The 18,535-nt window shown below is 38.9% G+C and overlaps 1 protein-coding gene across 1 annotated transcript; it reads left to right on the top strand.

The window, feature by feature from the left end:
• Window positions 1–548: 548 nt before the first annotated feature.
• On the top strand, window positions 549–4,759 carry LOC127500308 (extracellular calcium-sensing receptor-like). Its single transcript, XM_051871407.1, has 6 exons — window positions 549–772; window positions 845–1,145; window positions 1,227–1,982; window positions 2,097–2,324; window positions 3,254–3,377; window positions 3,493–4,759. The coding sequence occupies exons 1-6, from the start codon at window positions 564–566 to the stop codon at window positions 4,404–4,406; spliced, it is 2,532 nt and encodes an 843-aa protein (XP_051727367.1). The 5' UTR covers window positions 549–563; the 3' UTR covers window positions 4,407–4,759.
• Window positions 4,760–18,535: the final 13,776 nt, after the last annotated feature.

Raw genomic sequence — 18,535 nt, 5'->3', positions numbered from 1 at the left:
CATGAAATAGCATTATAACCCCTCTAAAAAATAAATAAATAGACAAAATGCAAAAGAATATGTCCACCATTTGCACATTCTGGATCATAGCACTCATTTACTGATAAAATTGATGAAGTAAGCAGAATGCTTTCCATTTACACATTTGGATTACATATGTTACCCTCATGAATGGAGCTCTTGGATCCTAGATGATATGAGACCATGAAATAAAACTAATAGGGAGGGCCCCTATCACCTGAAAGAGGTGATAGGGGCCCTCCAGCCAGTGGCATCACTCATCTAACGCAAACGTAATCACAAGGAGCTCCTGGTTGTCAATATTTTACTAAATACTACATAATCTTTCAATTTACTATCTTATTACATGAGTTTGGTAAGAAAACCAAACTCTGGTTTATTACATTCCTGCTTGACCGGATTAATTTGTCCAATTAATTGTTAATTTGTTGGTCATTGGCTACATTCTCAATCAGTCAACCATATTAATTATGTCTATAAGAGTGCAAATACTGTATCAGATCATTTGCATTTGGCATTCACTGCAGAGCACACTCATTGGGATGCTTCTCTTTCTTTATACAGTCCTGCTTTTTCATCAACTTCATACAAAGGCGGAAAACACTCCTTGTCAAACAATGGGAGACCCTAAGTCCCCGCTGCTTTCTAAGGATGGAGATGTAACTATTGGAGGAATTTTTGCAATCCACAGAAAGGAAACGTTACCTTCTTTTGAGTTTACACAAAAACCTCAACTTCTGTCATGCTCCAGGTTTGTTACATTGGAAACAGTTTGTTAATTTAGTTTCTATTTAGCTAACTGATTTAATGTTTATTTTCACAGTGTGAATCTGAGAGAAAGTCTTTTGGCACAAATCATGATTTTTGCAATTGAGGAGATTAACAGAAGTGAAAGTTTGCTCCCAAATGTTTCTATTGGTTATCAAATATATGATTCCTGTGGTTCAAGACTGTCTACTATGAGGTCTACTATGAGTGCAACTATGGGACTGATGAATGGTCAGGAGTTTGGAGCAAGACACAGATGCAATGGACAGTCTCCTTTACATGCTATCATAGGCGAATCAGAGTCTTCTGCAACAGTGATTCTGTCCAGAACAACAGGACCTTTTAAAATTCCAGTGGTAAGAAGCAATAGCACTAAATGTTTCACATAATCACCATACTCATGACTGTATCATTGTCTACAGTGATTTCTTTTTCAGATAAGTCCCTCAGCCACATGTGAATGTCTCAGTAATAGGAAAGATTACCCCTCTTTCTTCAGGACTATTGCTAGTGATTATCACCAGAGCAGAGCACTTGTATACTTAGTCAAGCACTTTGGCTGGTCTTGGGTGGGAGCTGTGAACAGTGACAATGACTACGGAAACAATGGAATGGCCATATTTGTGAAAATAGCCCAGGAGGAGGGAATTTGTGTAGAGTACTCTGTGAAATTCTACCGAACAGAGCCAGAAAAACTCAAAAAAGTGGTAGACACTATAGAAAGAGGCACAGCGAAAGTGATTGTTGCCTTTGTTTCATTCGTTGAGATGGGCTTACTTATTGATCAGTTAAGTATTCAGAACATTACAGGCTTCCAAATGATCGGTGTAGAATCATGGATAACTACAAAGAATTTTATCACTCCAAATAGTTTTCATTCCCTGGGAGGGTCACTGGGATTTGCAGTGAGAAAAATCAATATTGAAGGCTTTGCAGATTATGTTAGAAAAGCATTCTGGGATACAGCTATTCCATGCCTACAGGGAGAGAGGAATTCTTCTCGATATGTATTAAGTTGCAGCAGATATGAGGATATATTTGCACTAAACAACTACACTGAAGATGTGTCTGAACAAAGATATGCAAGCCACGTCTACAAAGCAGTTTATGCTGTAGCTCATTCACTACATGGGCTACTTAAATGCAAAGAACACGAAGGCTGTGAGAAAGGCCTGACAATACAACCACAGGAGGTAAAAGATAAAAGACAGATGAGTAAAAAGGGAGAAAAGAGGGAACAGTGTTTTTGTTGGATATGTTAAATGCCTCAGTGTAATAATATCAAAATTGCCCCTTTTTTTCGTTAGGTTGTTGAGGCTCTGAAAAAGGTAAATTTCACTATAAAAATGGGCAATCATGTATGGTTTGACAGCACTGGTAGTGCAGTAGCCCAATATGAAGTTGTGAACTGGCAGCAGGACTCTGATGGATCTTTCCAGTTTAAACCTGTGGGATACTATGATGCCTCACTGCCCCCTGACCAGCGCTTAGAACTTAATATTAAAGAGATCATTTGGACTGGAGGACAGCTGAAGGTAAATGGCAATAACCTGTTTCTGCAAAAGGGTTATTTTAAATTAAGACAACGTCAGATGTACTTTAGATGTACTTTTGCATGTACTTTTGTTGATTGTTATTTCATGTTTGGTCATAACACAAAATGTGTAAAAAAAAAAAAAAAATATTTGTACATGGTTAGTCTATCAAAACTATTAAATAATTACCTTTTTGTAAAGCTGAATCATTTGGAAAACAAACTTTGCATTAATATCAGATCAACAGGGATAAACATTTTCTTTATTAGACATTTTGTGACTTCATGACATAGAATGAGTGTCAATACCGGTATATAATGCCATATAATATAATGCTACTTATTTAAAGTAGCATTGTGGATGAAACTTACTTGACAACAACAGTTCATATATCAATATCCTAACAAATAGAATAGTCACCAATATGTGTCAAGCTTTTCCTGCACTCTTGCTGCCTGCCATGAATACAGTACACATTCATACACAAGAAGATCATTGAACGCGGACACAAGCTGTTGCTGTGGTAATAACCAAATATGATAGCTGAAAGTGAAATTATCCTGCATCTGAGGCTATCATTAAATATTGGCAATAAAAAAAGTTAAACCAGCAACAATATATGTTCATAGATCTTTCTACAGAATCCACACAGGCACTCTGCTCTGATACTCCACTTCACATGTGTCCTTCATTGTTGATTGAATTTGGCTGAAGTATGTAAATTAAAATTTCAATTTCAATTTTTAGTTCAAAGTTTAGAATCAAACTGCTTAGTGTTACTGTGTGGGCAATTGCTCAGAGAAAAATACCCCATAGCACCACTTAGCGTCCAACCAGCACTATCAATCAATATTATTGATAAATATACCTAATTCTTAAGAGTCAGTAAAAAAAAAAAAAAATCTGTTTGTATAATTTTTTACATGTAGAAACCAAAGTCTGTGTGCAGTGAGAGCTGTCCTCCAGGCACTAGGAAGGCTGCACAAAAAGGAAGACCTGTCTGCTGTTATGACTGCATTCCATGCGCAGAAGGAGAAATCAGTAATGAGACAGGTAATCTTTAGCCCTTCTCAAAGCTCCAAAGAAAATAGTTTAGCTGCTCTTCACTGTTCATCATTGAAATTGTTTTCCTTTTGTCTCTAACTAGTGGTTACAACTTCCTTTCCAGATTCAGTTAACTGCAAGCAGTGTCCAGGGGAATACTGGTCTAATGTTGAGAAAAATAAATGTGTGTTAAAGGCTGTAGAGTTTCTGTCATTTGCAGAAGTAATGGGTATAGTGCTTGTCTTTTTCTCACTGTTTGGAGTAGGATTAACTGTGCTGGTGGCCATCCTGTTTTATAGCAAGAAGGACACACCCATAGTAAAAGCCAACAACTCAGAGCTGAGCTTCCTGCTGCTCTTTTCATTGACTCTGTGTTTCCTCTGTTCACTTACTTTCATTGGTCGGCCCACTGAGTGGTCCTGTATGTTGCGTCACACAGCATTTGGGATCACTTTTGTACTCTGTATCTCCTGTGTTCTGGGGAAAACAATAGTGGTGTTAATGGCCTTCAAGGCTACACTGCCAGGAAGTAATGTCATGAAATGGTTCGGCCCTTCACAACAGCGACTTAGTGTTCTTGCTTTTACACTTATACAGGTTCTTATCTGTGTGCTTTGGCTAACAATGTTCCCTCCATTTCCCTACAAAAATATGACATATTATAAGGAAAAGATCATTCTTGAGTGCAGTCTGGGTTCTACTATAAGTTTCTGGGCTGTTCTGGGTTACATTAGCCTCCTGGCTTTTTTGTGTTTCATTTTGGCTTTTCTGGCTCGCACACTGCCTGATAACTTTAATGATGCAAAATTCATCACATTCAGTATGCTCATATTCTGTGCTGTGTGGATTACATTTATTCCAGCTTATGTCAGTTCTCCTGGAAAATTTACTGTAGCTGTGGAGATATTTGCCATTTTAGCCTCAAGCTTTGGTTTATTATTCTGCATATTTGCACCTAAATGTTATATCATCCTGCTTAAGCCTAAACAAAATACAAAGCAACATATGATGGGGAAAATGGCATCTAAGTCCAACTGAAAAATAAAATAATGTCTATATTAACATTGTGACATTTTTAATTATTTGTTATTAAATAATTCCCCTCACCCTGTAGACATGGAAAAGCTGTATCCAAGAATGCTTTTCTAACATAACCTGCAAACCCTCATGGATCTGCAAACCCTCCCATTTTGCACCTAAATATTATCATCCTGCTTAAGCCTGAACGAAATACAAAGCAACATATGATGGGGAAAATGACATTTAAGTCCTACTGAAATATAAAATAATGTGTATATTAACATTGGGTAACACTTTATTTTACAGTGTCATTGTTACATATGTTACACGTAGTTACTACAGTAATAACTATAAATTATGCATAATTACATGCAACTAATGCTAAACCAAACCAAACTATAATCCTCACCCTGTAGTATGTACATGTAGTTGCTTAATATTACTCAGTACTTAAATGTATAATTACAGTGTAACAAAGACACCTTAAAATAAAGTGTAACTTAACATTGCAATATTTGTAATTATTTGTTCAAAGACAAAGGAAAAATGTGTTACTGATTTATTAAATTCACAAAAATATTTACAAAATGACTTTATTTTAACCACACAAAAATTATGCAGCCATGTAAGTTATATACCTTATATACATAATCCCTTAAATGTAAATGCATTTATTTATTCTGAGGTTATACTCTATAAACAACATACACTGTTGAAATGTTGACAAATCTAGCCTATATCTCCTAGTTCAACAAGCTGTGAAAAGTTTCATATTGATGAAGTTTGTGAGCAATGCCAAACATTAATAAACCTACACTGTTACTTATGTAACCTCAGTTCCCTTAAATACGGAAAGAGTACTGCGTCGTATGCCGCTTAGGCTAGACGCATGTGGGGAAAACTCTTTTTTTCTCCAATTTCTGAATCCTTTTTCAATCACGCAGTGAAACTGCACGACCATTGGTTCGTGGAGTTAAAGGAAATGAACCAATGGCGGGGCGGTTGAGCCGCGCGAGCCTATGGTGTGCGAGTCTGACAGAGCCTGCCAAAAGGGGCGGGGTAACTGGCTATATAAGCGAGCATCTCACCTAGGCAGACTGATTTAATTCGACTGAAGCGACGACATGAGTCTTACCAGAGAAAGCCACAGGTGGTTCTGAAAGTCTTTCAGTTCTGGCACTGATTTGTCCTGGTCCTACAAGCCCTGACCAGAATGCGGTAATCATCGGCACAAATGCCAGTCTTTTCACCTGTTTGGCTCAGTTATGTAAAGAGTCAACAGGAACAGACATTGCACACACCCTGGGTATTTAAGTTGGGCCTCCCTCTGAGAAGGAGATACCATTTGGTCAGACAGGTACTATACCTTTTGTTATAGATGAGGCTGTTGGATGTGTGAAGTGGCCGGGTCCACAACTGCTGACTCTTTCACCCAGTGGTGAGTGCTGTGCATCTGCAAAGGGGAAAAGTTTACATTTTATTTTCTGTTATATTTATTATTTATACTATTTGTCTTAAGGAAACTATTCAAAGTTCTATTTAATTTAACAGACTGTGTGGTTATTTTAATCAGTTAAGAAACATACCAAAAGCAGAGAAAAAATTTACTGAAACAAAGCTAATAATATTCAGAAATATTCAGGGCCCCTTCCGCACAAGTTTAAGGGAGTGGGGCACTACATACGTCATGCTTAGTTTGTCTTTCTTCCAAGTTTAGCCTATTCCTTCTAATGTATCCACTCAACAGGCTGTGGGTAAACATCCAAGACCCAAAAGAGTAGAATACACATGAGGCTGAAGTTTTATCTAAGAGCATTAAGTGTCATAATAAAAGAGAGTTTAGCATTTTTCAACACAGTGACACTAACTTCGATGCAGTGAAAAAAAAGATGTATCTAGGCTGCTAGTTATCTATTTATTTTATTTAGGTAGGCTAGGTTTTACTTTGATTTACCCAATTATGATAAAAGTTCTAAGCTTTAGACGCTCAAGAAGAAAGAACGATCAAGACAAGTATCTATATTAATAGATAAAAAAACATTAACAATTATGTTTGGATCGGTACAATTCTCCTACCTGTAGCCATATAGCCATAGCCTGTAGCAGCCACCAGTACTTTTCATGTTTTTTTTTTTCCGCTCATGCAAACTGTGATGTCATCGCAATTGAAGGTCTTCATTGGCCAATATAACATTTACACAATTTGTTCGAAAATGTTTCATTAACTTTTTGTTGGATCATATCGGAGCAGAGTAAAGTCTTGAAAATCCATGTAACTGGTTGACTGTTAATCGATCAATATTTTGTTTTACCACACAGCATTTCTAATGTCAAATCAAAAAAGTATTACCCAAAATGCACCTGTATCATTGAGTTTACAGTGCGGCCTAAAAAAAAAAATATTATTCATAATTTTGTAGAACAGTACAGTGTACAAAATGAAGAGATGCAGTACCTATACACCAGGTGTTATACAAAAGACAGTCTCTGGATGTGTATTAAAGAGAAAGTACATTTCACATCAATATCTTTTCTGAATTTAACTAAAAAAGATTTCACAGGATAGCAGCGATGGATAATTTTAAAAGAAATCTTTTAAACTTTGTTGACAAGCAGGAATTTACTGAGTCCATGTCCTGGTCCAACAGATGTCTTGGGCATATTTGCTCCAAGCTGTAATTAGCATTGGGGTCTTGACCAAGCATCCATATTCCTTCCCCTCTGACACCCATAGGGACACTATTTATTGATATGTGAACCTAATGTTGACACAGAGTTTGACAACAGAAAGAATAGCCAATTTTTCAAGGAGTAATGAACATTGTTTTATTAGAACCAAAATCAGAAATAGAATATCTTTACTTTTCAACAAATTGAGGTGGAGACATATTTAGTGCCATCTGAAAGACAGTAAAGACAAACAACAAATAAGAACAAATATACAGCAATCAGACACAGTATAAGTTGAACACACACACACACTAAAATCAGCATATTGCATGTGTATACTGAATGTCCTAATTCAAGTGTCAAAGTTATCAGGTTTGTGGATTATGGCGTGCTCAGTGCAATGACAGCTCAGAGGTAAAAAGTTTGATAATAATCAATACATGTCGATACATATGAACAATTAGAAAGGATATAGAACACTGAATATGAATTTAATGTATCAAGAATATTATTAGTTCTCTCTATATATGTATATTTTTGGGCATGCATAATGATTTCAGGAGGAAGGACCTGTAAAAAGCCGAGGGGAAATTTAACTGAAACATACCTACACATGTGTGCGTGCGTGTGTGGGTGGGTAGGTGTGTGTGTAATTGTTTTAGATTATTATTTTAAACTTCATGTCACTGCTGTAAGAGTCCTGTGCTAAGCTGAGGAAGGGAACTGGCTGGCCGGCTCCCATGTGTCCTCCCAGGCTTTGCCACTGTAATTAAGTATTGCACATCTCACATAAGATCAAGAGAATAAGTCTATTTGTGTACACAATGTCTACAACATTTACAGCTTTGTCTATTTCCTTTGCAATTTCTTTACATGGACTTTAAATATACAGTCAACATTAAGGGCCGATTTATAGTCAAAGCAAGTATGCTGTGAATGCAAGATCATGCATGCCCTTTCAGTGCAGCCTGATCATGCATCGCTTGGTATGCTTTCATTGACTCCCATGTTATTACATGCATCATTGTGTCACGTCACAACAGACAATGCACATTGCTACCCAAGTATGCATCATGTTGTTGTTACATTGTGTTAATAATTAGGGGACAGGCTTTACAAAGGTAGGCTCTCAACTAAGACTGTCTGCAGCCAGTTTGCAGCCACTGTTTGCGGCCAATGTGTGTACATACTACTCTATCATCCTAAAACAACACTATGCCAAAAAAAAAATAATAATCAAAGGGCTGATAGGAAACATTATAGTCAAGTATGAATGGATAAGTACTGTATGTCAGTACTTACCACTGAGAACAAGGCAGCCAGCGTACCTTTACTTTGGCCTTATCCTACAGAAACACACGCAAACACATTTAATTATATATGTGTATTTACTGTTACCATTTCACAAAACTATACAGACAGTAATGACGTTCACGCTTGGCTATATGCACTGGTCGGGTGACGTGGGCTAAACATCAGTAGGTAGACTATAAAGTAATATTGTACAATGAGGAGTATATCAGAGACATTAATAAGAAATATTGTTCTACATCTGATCTCTGTCATTCTTTTGTTAATGATAGAGTCGTATTGCCACACTTTTTGCCTGCTGCATTTTCGGCACCCTGAAATGACAAAGTTTAAATCTAGACTAAAAACGCATCTCTTTAACCTGGCATATACATAACACATTACCAATTTCCAAATCCGTTAAAGGATTATTAGGCTGCATAAATTAGGTCAGCCGGAACCGGGAACACTTCCTATAACACCTGATGTACTCGTTACATCAGAAGAAGAATGGCATCTACGCTAATATTAGTCTTTCTGTTTATCCCGAGGTTCGCCGTAGTCAACCGGATCCGGGCCGTATCCAGGTGAGACCAAGGACCTGCACCTTGACACGACCACAACGCAGCCCTGAAGTATCAGCAGAGATTGAGTCAACTAGATCATCCCCTGTGAAGGCCTCATCGACACGACAGCCACGACACAGTTCCTCAACAACCGTCCATACCGGCGTGATGAATACGATCCTCAATTGGATGGAACTGAAATAAATACTTTTAATGTTGCGATCCTATTGGACTTATGATAGCAACCTGAATTGTAACAAAGCACTGTTGGCCAGAGGAGAACTGGCACCCCGACTAAGCCTGGTTTCTCCCAAGGTTTTTTTCTCCATTTTAACACCAATTTGCCACTTGTCTGCCACCTGATGTCACCTGATGGAGTTTGGGTTCCTTGCCGCTGTCGCCTCTGGCTTGCTTAGTTGGGGACACTTGACTTGACATTTGATATTCAACAGTGCTTTGATCTGCCTGCATTGACACTATTCTTTAAGAGCTGCTGTGCAGCCAAACAATGTACCAGTTATCAATGTAAAGCTGCTTTGACACAATCTACATTGTAAAAAGCGCTATATAAATAAAGGTGACTTGACTTGACTTGACAAAGGCAAAAGGTTTTGTTGACAAACAAATGGTAATCAATAAATAGAAGTATTGCATTTGATCTAAGGCCTTGTGTATTCATATGAACCCATAACTTATATACTAGGCAGGGTTTCACAGAATCTGGAATCAACATTAATCACAGAACTTGTGCTGGGTTAAAACAGGTTACAGTGCCAACACCATCAATGTGCAGTGCAACTGGGAACCCAGGTTCGATTCTTATATTGTGTGTGTATGTGTGTTCTTTTTCACAGATATGCGAAAGGCAGATGTGTATCACACTGGCCATTGTAAAATACTTAAACAATATAGCACAAGTAAGAGAGAGGTTGGTTGGATAACCACACAGCTGTGGTACGGCCATAGCCAAGAGGCTGAAGGTTGATAAATTTATTATCTTTGAACTAATGGAACATTGGTGCATCATATAACATCAGCGCAAACAGTCAGAGTGAGGAAATCCAAGGACATCTTCAGTCAAATAGCATCAATGAACATCTCTCGACCAATCAGAATATAATAGATAATTTGACTGGACCTAACTGTTGTATCAAAATTATCTAAATCAAAGAGAACCAATTCATCTAAGGACAGCAGTATTTGCCTAATTACAATAAATAAATAAATAAAATAATAATAAAATAAAATAAATTATAAATTGGCCATTAAGAAAGTTCACTTTACCCTTTTTTCTGGGTGAAGGGTAGGAAACAAACAAACAAACAAACAAACAAAAAAAACCTTTACAGCATGGCATTGCTGGCTATAATGTCATCAAACACCAATTGGAATCCTCTAGCAGTGCCAGTAAGGCTCTGGGAAGTGTTTGGAAGCTTTTGTGTGCCTTTTAGGTAGCTAGTCCACTAGTTTTACATCAAAAACTACATAGTGTTTATTTAAACCATAATTAATTAGGCATAAGAGATTGGCTCCAAGAAAGTTTATTTCACCTTTTTTTTTTTTTTTGGGGGGGGTTTGGTTTGGCAGTCAGTGGCTGAATTTGCTGGGGCTGTGGCTGGGGCTGGACCTGGAGCTGTATCTGGGGCTGATGGTGGACCGGAGACTCTGGGGGTTGGGGCTCTGTTGTGGAGGTCCCAAATTAATATTAACTTAACTAAACTTAACTGTAATGAATTGGAGGTTGGAGTTGAGTATGGACTTCAGCCTTATTATGGAGCTGTTGAGCTTCAGGGTGAGTCTGGGGATGGGGTGGATTGGGCAAAAAGTTGAGGTTGAGGATGACACCATCATCAATCTGTTGAGCTTCAGTCTGGGTCTGTGTCTGCAGGTCAGGCTGGGTCTGATTTTGGATCTGCTGGTCAGGCTGGGTCTGGGTTTGGATCTGTTGGTCAGGCTAGGTCTGGGTTTGGATCTGTTGGTCAGGCTGGGTCTGGGTTTGGACCTGATGGTCAGGATGGGGCTGGGGCTGGGGCTGGGGCCTCCTGTTAAGGAGGTAACAAGTTGACATTAATTTTAATCTGTATACATCATCAAAGAAAAAACTTAAAAAAATATATAATTTAAAATATAATTTAAAAAGTAATGAGTTCTGCATAACTCTAACCTTGATTTTTAAGTAAATACTCATAAGCCTTCTTCAAGGAGTCAACAAAAGGTCATGTGTCCTCAATCAGTGGCATTCCAGCACTTACACTATATTGCCAAAAGTATTGGGACAACCCTCCAAATCATTGAATTCAGGTGTTCCAGTCACTTCCATGGCCAAAGGTGTATAAAATCAAGCACCTAGGCATGCAGACTGCTTCTACAAACATTCATGAAAGAATAGGTTGCTCTCAGGAGCTCAGTGAATTCAAGTGTGGTACCGTGATAGGTTGCCACCTGTGCAATTAGTCCATTCGTGAAATTTCCTCACTACTAAATATTCCACGGTCAACTGTTAGTGGTATCGTAACAAAGTGGAAGAAATTGGAAACAACAGCAACTCAGCCATGAAGTGGTAGGCCACGTAAAATCACAGAGCGGGGTCAGCGCATGCTGAGGCGCACAGTGCGCAGAAGTCGCCAACTTTCTGCAGAGTCAATGATTACAGACCTCCAAACTTCGTGTGGCCTTTAGATTAGCTCAAGAACAGTGCGTAGAGAGCTTCATGGAGTGGGTTTCCATGGCCGAGAAGCTGCATCCAAGCCTTACTTCACCAAGTGCAATGCAAAACGTCGGATCCAGTAGTGTAAAGCACGCCACCACTGGACTCTAGAGCAGTGGAGATGTGTTCTCTGGAGTGACGAATCACGCTTCTCTGTCTGGCAATCCGATGGACGAGTCTGGGTTTGGTGGTTGCCAGGAGAATGGTACTTGCCTGACTGCATTTTGCCAAGTGTAAAGTTTGGTAGAAGGGGGATTATGGTGTGGGGTTGTTTTTCAAAGGTTGGGCTTGGCCCTTTAGTTCCAGTGAAAGGAACTCTTAATGCTTCAGCATACCAAGACATTTTGGACAATTTCATGCTCCCAACTTTGTGGGAAGAGTTTGGGGATGGCCCCTTCCTGTTCCAACATGACTGCGCACCAATGCACAAAGCAAGGTCCATAAAGACATGGATGAGCGAGTTTGGTGTGGAAGAACTTGACTGGCCTGCACAGAGTCCTGACCTCAACCCGATAGAACGCCTTTGGTATGAATTAGAGCGGAGACTGCGAGCCAGGCCTTCTCGTCCAACATCAGTGCCTGACCTCACAAATGCGCTTCTAGAAGAATGGTCAAACGTTCCCATAAACACACTCCTAAGCCTTGTGGAAAGCCTTCCCAGAAGAGCTGAAGCTGTTATAGCTGCAAAGGGTGGGCCAACTCCATATTAAACCCTACGGATTAAGAATGAGATGTCATTAAAGTTCATGTGCACGTAAAGGCAGGCGTCCCAAAACTTTTGGCAATATAGTATATATCAGCGATCTACGAATTCTTTTTTTTTTCTGCCTATAAATAAAATAGGCATATAGCCCAAGGCAATAGGAAACATTATGTATATAGTAGGCCTAAGCAGAACCCCCCCCCCACTGATGCAGTTTAGGTCAGATCAGCAAGAGAGAGGGAGGAGCATTGTGCGCTGGCTTTTAACTTCTAAGAAATACAACCTCGCCAAGAAATACAACCTTGTAAATGCTTTATTTTCCAAACCTTTCTCAAAGTCCTTTAGGCAGTGTTCTGAACTCGTAGAGTCCAAACTTGGTGTGAATTGGTTGAGGTATCAGCCAGATGTCAATTTCTGTGTCAGTGGATGAGATTATATTGGCTATTATTCCAGGTGCAGTTTCCACTGTGTGTGCACAGTTCCCTGGATGAAAAAGGAAATGTATAGGACATGTTCATTGCAGTACGTTCATTCCTATCCATTTTGGTGGTTTTAAGCCAATGTGTGTATAGAGATTGTCTTTCTCTTGGGGCCTTTTTTTGTCCTTGCTGTGCTCTAGCCTGGAGAGACCCAGAGCGCTCACAGCCAGATCAGAGGATGTGAAAGATAACACATCCTCATCCAGTAGCTCCTCCTCGTCAGCTACCGAAGAATGAAAAAGATCCATACCTTTCTCAAATTCCTTTGCTAGCTCCATCTGTGAGCCCCATGATCTCAGCCTCCTCCTTGCTTCAGCTGCAGCACCCTGATCTGCGGAGCATAGATGATTGTCCCAATTCCCTCGAGAAAAGGGACAAATCAGAGTGGAGTTTCTTCATAGAGAAATTCTTGCAATGCACGCATTCAGCCCCCTCGAGGACTGAGTGTGCATGCTTCTCACCCAAGCAAATAACGCACAGACCATGTGAATGATCAGGTTTCAGATAGTGCTGACACAGATGTACACACTTCCTGAAACTTTTTGCTCACTTCGACACGTCACAAACAAATGGCTCCTAAAGACAAGAAATAGGATGAAGTGAATTACAGGCAAACTTTTATACTCTGTTTGGACCAGTAGTGATGCCAAAGACTGTCGCCGGCCAATGATGTTGTCATGTTTTGACACATGCTTCACACACTGGTCACGCTGGAGGCGTTCATCATAGCATACTAGGATGCAGTGAAAGTTCACATTTAAAAGGTGGACAAAAAAATGTAATCCAATATTTGATGATAATATAGCATAACGAGATTTATAAGCTATTTTTATTTTTATTTAATTATTTATTTATTTATTTGTAGGCTGGTCATTTTTGACTGGAAACAACAAAAGTGTGACTTGTGCCATTTTGTAGAAGATAAAAGCATTTAAAAAGAAACTTCCTGGTTAAAAATCAAAGCTCACTAGTGTGATAAACTGTGCCTTTTTTCATATTTTATTGACACAATTATCCACTAACACTGCTTTTTTCACTCAAAAACTGAGGTGCATAAGCTCAGATCAATGAGGCATATGATCAATCAGTTCCAAAAAGAACCTGTCCTAATTGAAAGAAAACAAGCTCACAAAAAGATTTAATCCAATATTTACCGATAACATAGCATAACGGGCAATTTATAAGCTATTTTTGTAGGCCAGTCATTTTTGACCTGGAGCACCACAAGTATAACAAGGTGGGAAAAAATACACAAAAAGTCAAAAATTATCCCCCCCCTCCAATCTTGGCAAGATCATATTGGCCGGCGACAGCCCATGACATCATAATAATGCGACCCACAAGTATATATGGGACACTGAAGGCTCTAACCCTGCTATCTAGACCTCTTAATGTGACATCACGTCTAAATGGCAGGGCATACGCGGCAGCAGGCCAGCCTGGTGCTGCTCTGCACACAATGGCTGTGTTGCAGGCGTACCAGGCGGGCCTGACTTAGACCAGGGGGTGGGGCTCTTCCCTGAAGCGGTCTTAGAGATGCGCCGCACCACGGATTTGGCGCTCCGGGCCACCAAACAGATTGCTGCCTCGATCGGTCGATCGATGGCGGCAATGGTGGCCACAGAGCGCCATCTGTGGTTGAACTTGGCGGACATCGGGGAGAAAGAAAAATCCTTTCTTCTCGATGCCCCAGTTTCGCCCTCTGAGCTTTTTGGGACCTCCGTTGCCTGTGAACAGTGGATGTGAGCAGAATATGGCTTTCCTCAAGATCTCTGCACCTCAGTGTGAAGATCTGGGAGAAGGGGAAGACTCGTACGAGCTGGGCGGTTATGTCCCGACAGGAAATTCACCAAGGTGGTTGCCATGGAGCTTGCGCCTCTCTTGCTTCCACATCAGATCTAATCTTTCATTAGCGTGAGAAATAATGTTCAACAGCTCGTCATAGGCAGGGTAGGCGGGCTGCAAGTGCTCAAAGACATCCTCGATCTCAACAGCCTCTGTCTGCTGTTCTTGGCTTGGCTCGCTCTTGCCAGCCGCCGTCGACAGAGAAAGATTCATACCTCTTTCAAAATCGTCGACGAGCTCCACCTGTGAACCCCACGAGTGCAGTTTCCAGTTAGATTCACCATAGAAGTCTTTATGTAGGGAGTTCAGTCTTTCTAGGTCCTGCTTAGGTAAAAAAAAAAAAAAAAAAAAAGTCTCTTAAACACAAACTGAATCTGTTACGGGTTAAATCAATCAGTCAGCATAAAGACTTTTATTCAATTATTCCCATTTTTGCTCCGCTGCTCCTGTTTTAAACGAGCCTGCACAGCACCAGTATTGGGCTGCCTGGCTGCATTTGGAGTCTTGTGGGCTTTGCACACCCGTTTCCCCACAACAGTGCTTCACACCGGAGACTGTGGCAAAGTGCTCGAAGCCTCTCCCGATGACTGATGAGCAGGCGCCGCGGAATCCTGCAACTCTTTCTCCTAAGACGCTGATGCAACAACAGCCCCATGTGCCCGGCCAGGAGATCCGCAGAGCTTCAAATAGAAGACAATTCAAATACTGCCCTTCGTTCATAAAAAGATGCCATTAAACAAATATTTAAAATATACTGTCTTTAAGTTGTTTCTACATTAATTTGGAGAGTAACTGTGAAATTATTACAATATAACAATATTATATTACAATATAAAATATTAATTACAGAAAAAATGCGCAATTAATTAGTTAATATTTTATTGATTGACAGCACTATATATATATTTTCTGTTTCAACCTTTTACACAGCATCTTTAGGTTATAATAACATTAAAAATTCAAATCCAGATTTTGATTTTCAAAGATTTATTATAAAAACTGATTATTTTTTCCCCAAAATGCAATTAAAATGCATTTAATCCATTGAATCAATATAAAAGGTATTTTTCATATTGAAACTGTTGAAAATACACAACAAAGTAAGCTGATCCACATATATGACGGCCTCTGAACTTTGTCAATACTAATCTTATATACAGGCACTGGACTAAAAATACATTCAGTCATTGCTCCTAAAATGCATTCAACGGGTCATCTTGTTAATGCTATAAATTAATTATGTCTCCGTTTGTCATTACTGATTAAAGAGTATCTGGCGCCACCGCACGGTTAAAATAAAAATACATTTGCAGAGTACACTGAAATTGACTGCAACCACCCAGGGTAGTCTCCTTACGTAAATGATTAAATTTTGATGGCTTACGTTTCTTACCCTCTGCAGAAACCACCACGTTCATCAATGCCGTCAAAATTATTTTTCTGTTTTTGTTGATCACAAAGTACAAAGTAGATAAGGAAAACTAGGATGACGGGTGTATTCAGAGCGCTGCCATTACAGTGCGTGGAATGGTGCGCTGTGATTGGTTGAGCGGATATATCGCATTCTGCAGAGAAGAGAGACTGGCATTTGTCACGGTTTGGAAAAATAGGGAGAAAAAATGACAGAATAACACGACGGATATCGCATTTTGAGTAAAATTAAAAATTGACTTTTCAATACCAACCAGATACAATACTGAATTAGGCAAGAACTCGATATTTTTTTTTTTTAAATGCCGTTTATCGCGTTTTGGAAAAAAACTTTTCATATATATGTGTATATATATATATATATATATATATATATATATATATATACATACAGGGCTTGACATTGACACCCACCAACTCGCCAAATGCGGGTATATTTCAGCTGTGGCGGGTAAGACAGCCACTCCCACTAGCCACTTTGGCGGGTTGAATATAATTTCATCCTAGAGCCTAATCAAAGGTAGCCAAGCTTGTCGTAGCAGAAAATTGCAATCCATTCACAATTCGTTATCAATTAACTTGCAGTTAGTGAAGGCGAGAGAGACTGGCATTTGTCACGGTTTGGAAAAATAGGGAGAAAAAATGACAGAATAACACGACGGATATCGCATTTTGAGTAAAATTAAAAATTGACTTTTCAATACCAACCAGATACAATACTGAATTAGGCAAGAACTCGATATTTTTTTTTTTTAAATGCCGTTTATCGCGTTTTGGAAAAAAACTTTTCATATATATGTGTATATATATATATATATATATATATATATATATATACATACAGGGCTTGACATTAACACCCACCAACTCGCCAAATGCGGGTATATTTCAGCTGTGGCGGGTAAGACAGCCACTCCCACTAGCCACTTTGGCGGGTTGAATATAATTTCATCCTAGAGCCTAATCAAAGGTAGCCAAGCTTGTCGTAGCAGAAAATTGCAATCCATTCACAATTCGTTATCAATTAACTTGCAGTTAGTGAAGGCGGGATAGGCGGGAATCTCGCTGAATGACACACAACAGGAGCACTCTCTCTTTGTCGCGCGCGCGATCAGTTCTCCTTGCGCCTGAATGGTCAAATACATGCACACAGAGATGTCAAAATGCCCATCACGTGGAGTATATTGCGTTAATACGTCAATTATGGCTTAAGTGGATGTAAACAGGTGGGTAAAAACTGGATGTGTCAGTATGTTACGTCCATGCATTCAGCAGTCCAATTAAATACCTGTCTGTCATTAATGTAAACAACAAACAACAAAAGATGTTAAATGTTAAATAAACCTACTGTATCTGAAAAAGAAAGTTCATTTAATTTACATTGTAGGCCTATTTGTAATTTGCTTATTCCTTTTATATAGCCTAACAAAACTAATATAAAATTATAAAATTTATCATATTATGGTCATACTACCCCTTGCCCACCCATACCAGCTGATATACCATTTAGTTTTGATTTGTGTGGTCAACCTGCATCTGAAAGATTGAAAGGGTTTTAAATCTAACTAACTCAAGTAAAATGACTCAAAATCAAATAATTTTAACATGCCAAAGTCAACTTTAATCATATGAAATGTAATTTCCCAACAGCAAAATTGTGGCCAGTGAAAATGCTGAGTGGCTAGTAACTTTGGAAAAACCACTAGCCACAGTGGTTTTCCTGCAAATAGTGATCAAATGGGATTTGTCCCCACCACTTCTTGCTAAAGTTGATTGTGTCTGCACCACTTTCTAAAAAGCTATTTAAAAAAAAAAAAAAATTACTTGCAGTGGGCATGTACAACACAAAGAAAAAACACATCCGATCTGCCATTATTCAAAATTTAATTTATACATTTAACACAAAATACATTTGATGACCAGACAGGGTCTGATGTACAAACCTTGCCACACATATCAGGATTTATTAAAAATAAATAAATAAATAAATAAATAAATAAACAAAATTCAAAAGAATATGTGCTCCGTTTGCACATTCTGGATCATAGCACTCATTTACTGGTGTGATAAAATTGATGAAGTAAGCAGAATGCTTTCCATTTACACATTTGGATTACATATGTTACTCTCATGAATGGAGTTCTTGGATCCTAGATGATATGAGACCATGAAATAAAACCAACAGGCCAGTGGCATCACTCATCTAATGCAAACTTAATCACAAGGAGCTCCTGGTTGTCAGTTTTACTAATCTTACAATTTACTATCTTATGACATGAGTTTGGTGAGAAAACCAAACTCTGGTTTATTACACTCCTGCTTGACCAGATTAATTTGTCCAATTAATTGTTAATTTGTTTGTCATTGGCTACATTCTCATTCAGTCAACCATATTAATTATGTCTATAAGAGTGCAAATACTGTATCAGATCATTTGCATTTGGCATTCGCTGCAG

This window comes from Ctenopharyngodon idella, chromosome 18 (assembly GCF_019924925.1).
Source record: "Ctenopharyngodon idella isolate HZGC_01 chromosome 18, HZGC01, whole genome shotgun sequence".
NCBI classification, from domain to species: domain Eukaryota; kingdom Metazoa; phylum Chordata; class Actinopteri; order Cypriniformes; family Xenocyprididae; genus Ctenopharyngodon; species Ctenopharyngodon idella.
The sequence above is the reverse complement of the archived record's forward strand: the minus strand, read 5'-3'. Positions and strand labels throughout refer to the sequence as shown.

Coding starts and splice junctions, on each gene's coding strand:
- LOC127500308 (XM_051871407.1), top strand. CDS start 564: ATGCTTCTCTTTCTTTATACAGTCCTGCTTTTTCATCAACTTCATACA. Junction 773..844: donor CAACTTCTGTCATGCTCCAG/GTTTGTTACATT, acceptor TTATTTTCACAG/TGTGAATCTGAGAGAAAGTC. Junction 3,378..3,492: donor AGAAATCAGTAATGAGACAG/GTAATCTTTAGC, acceptor CTTCCTTTCCAG/ATTCAGTTAACTGCAAGCAG.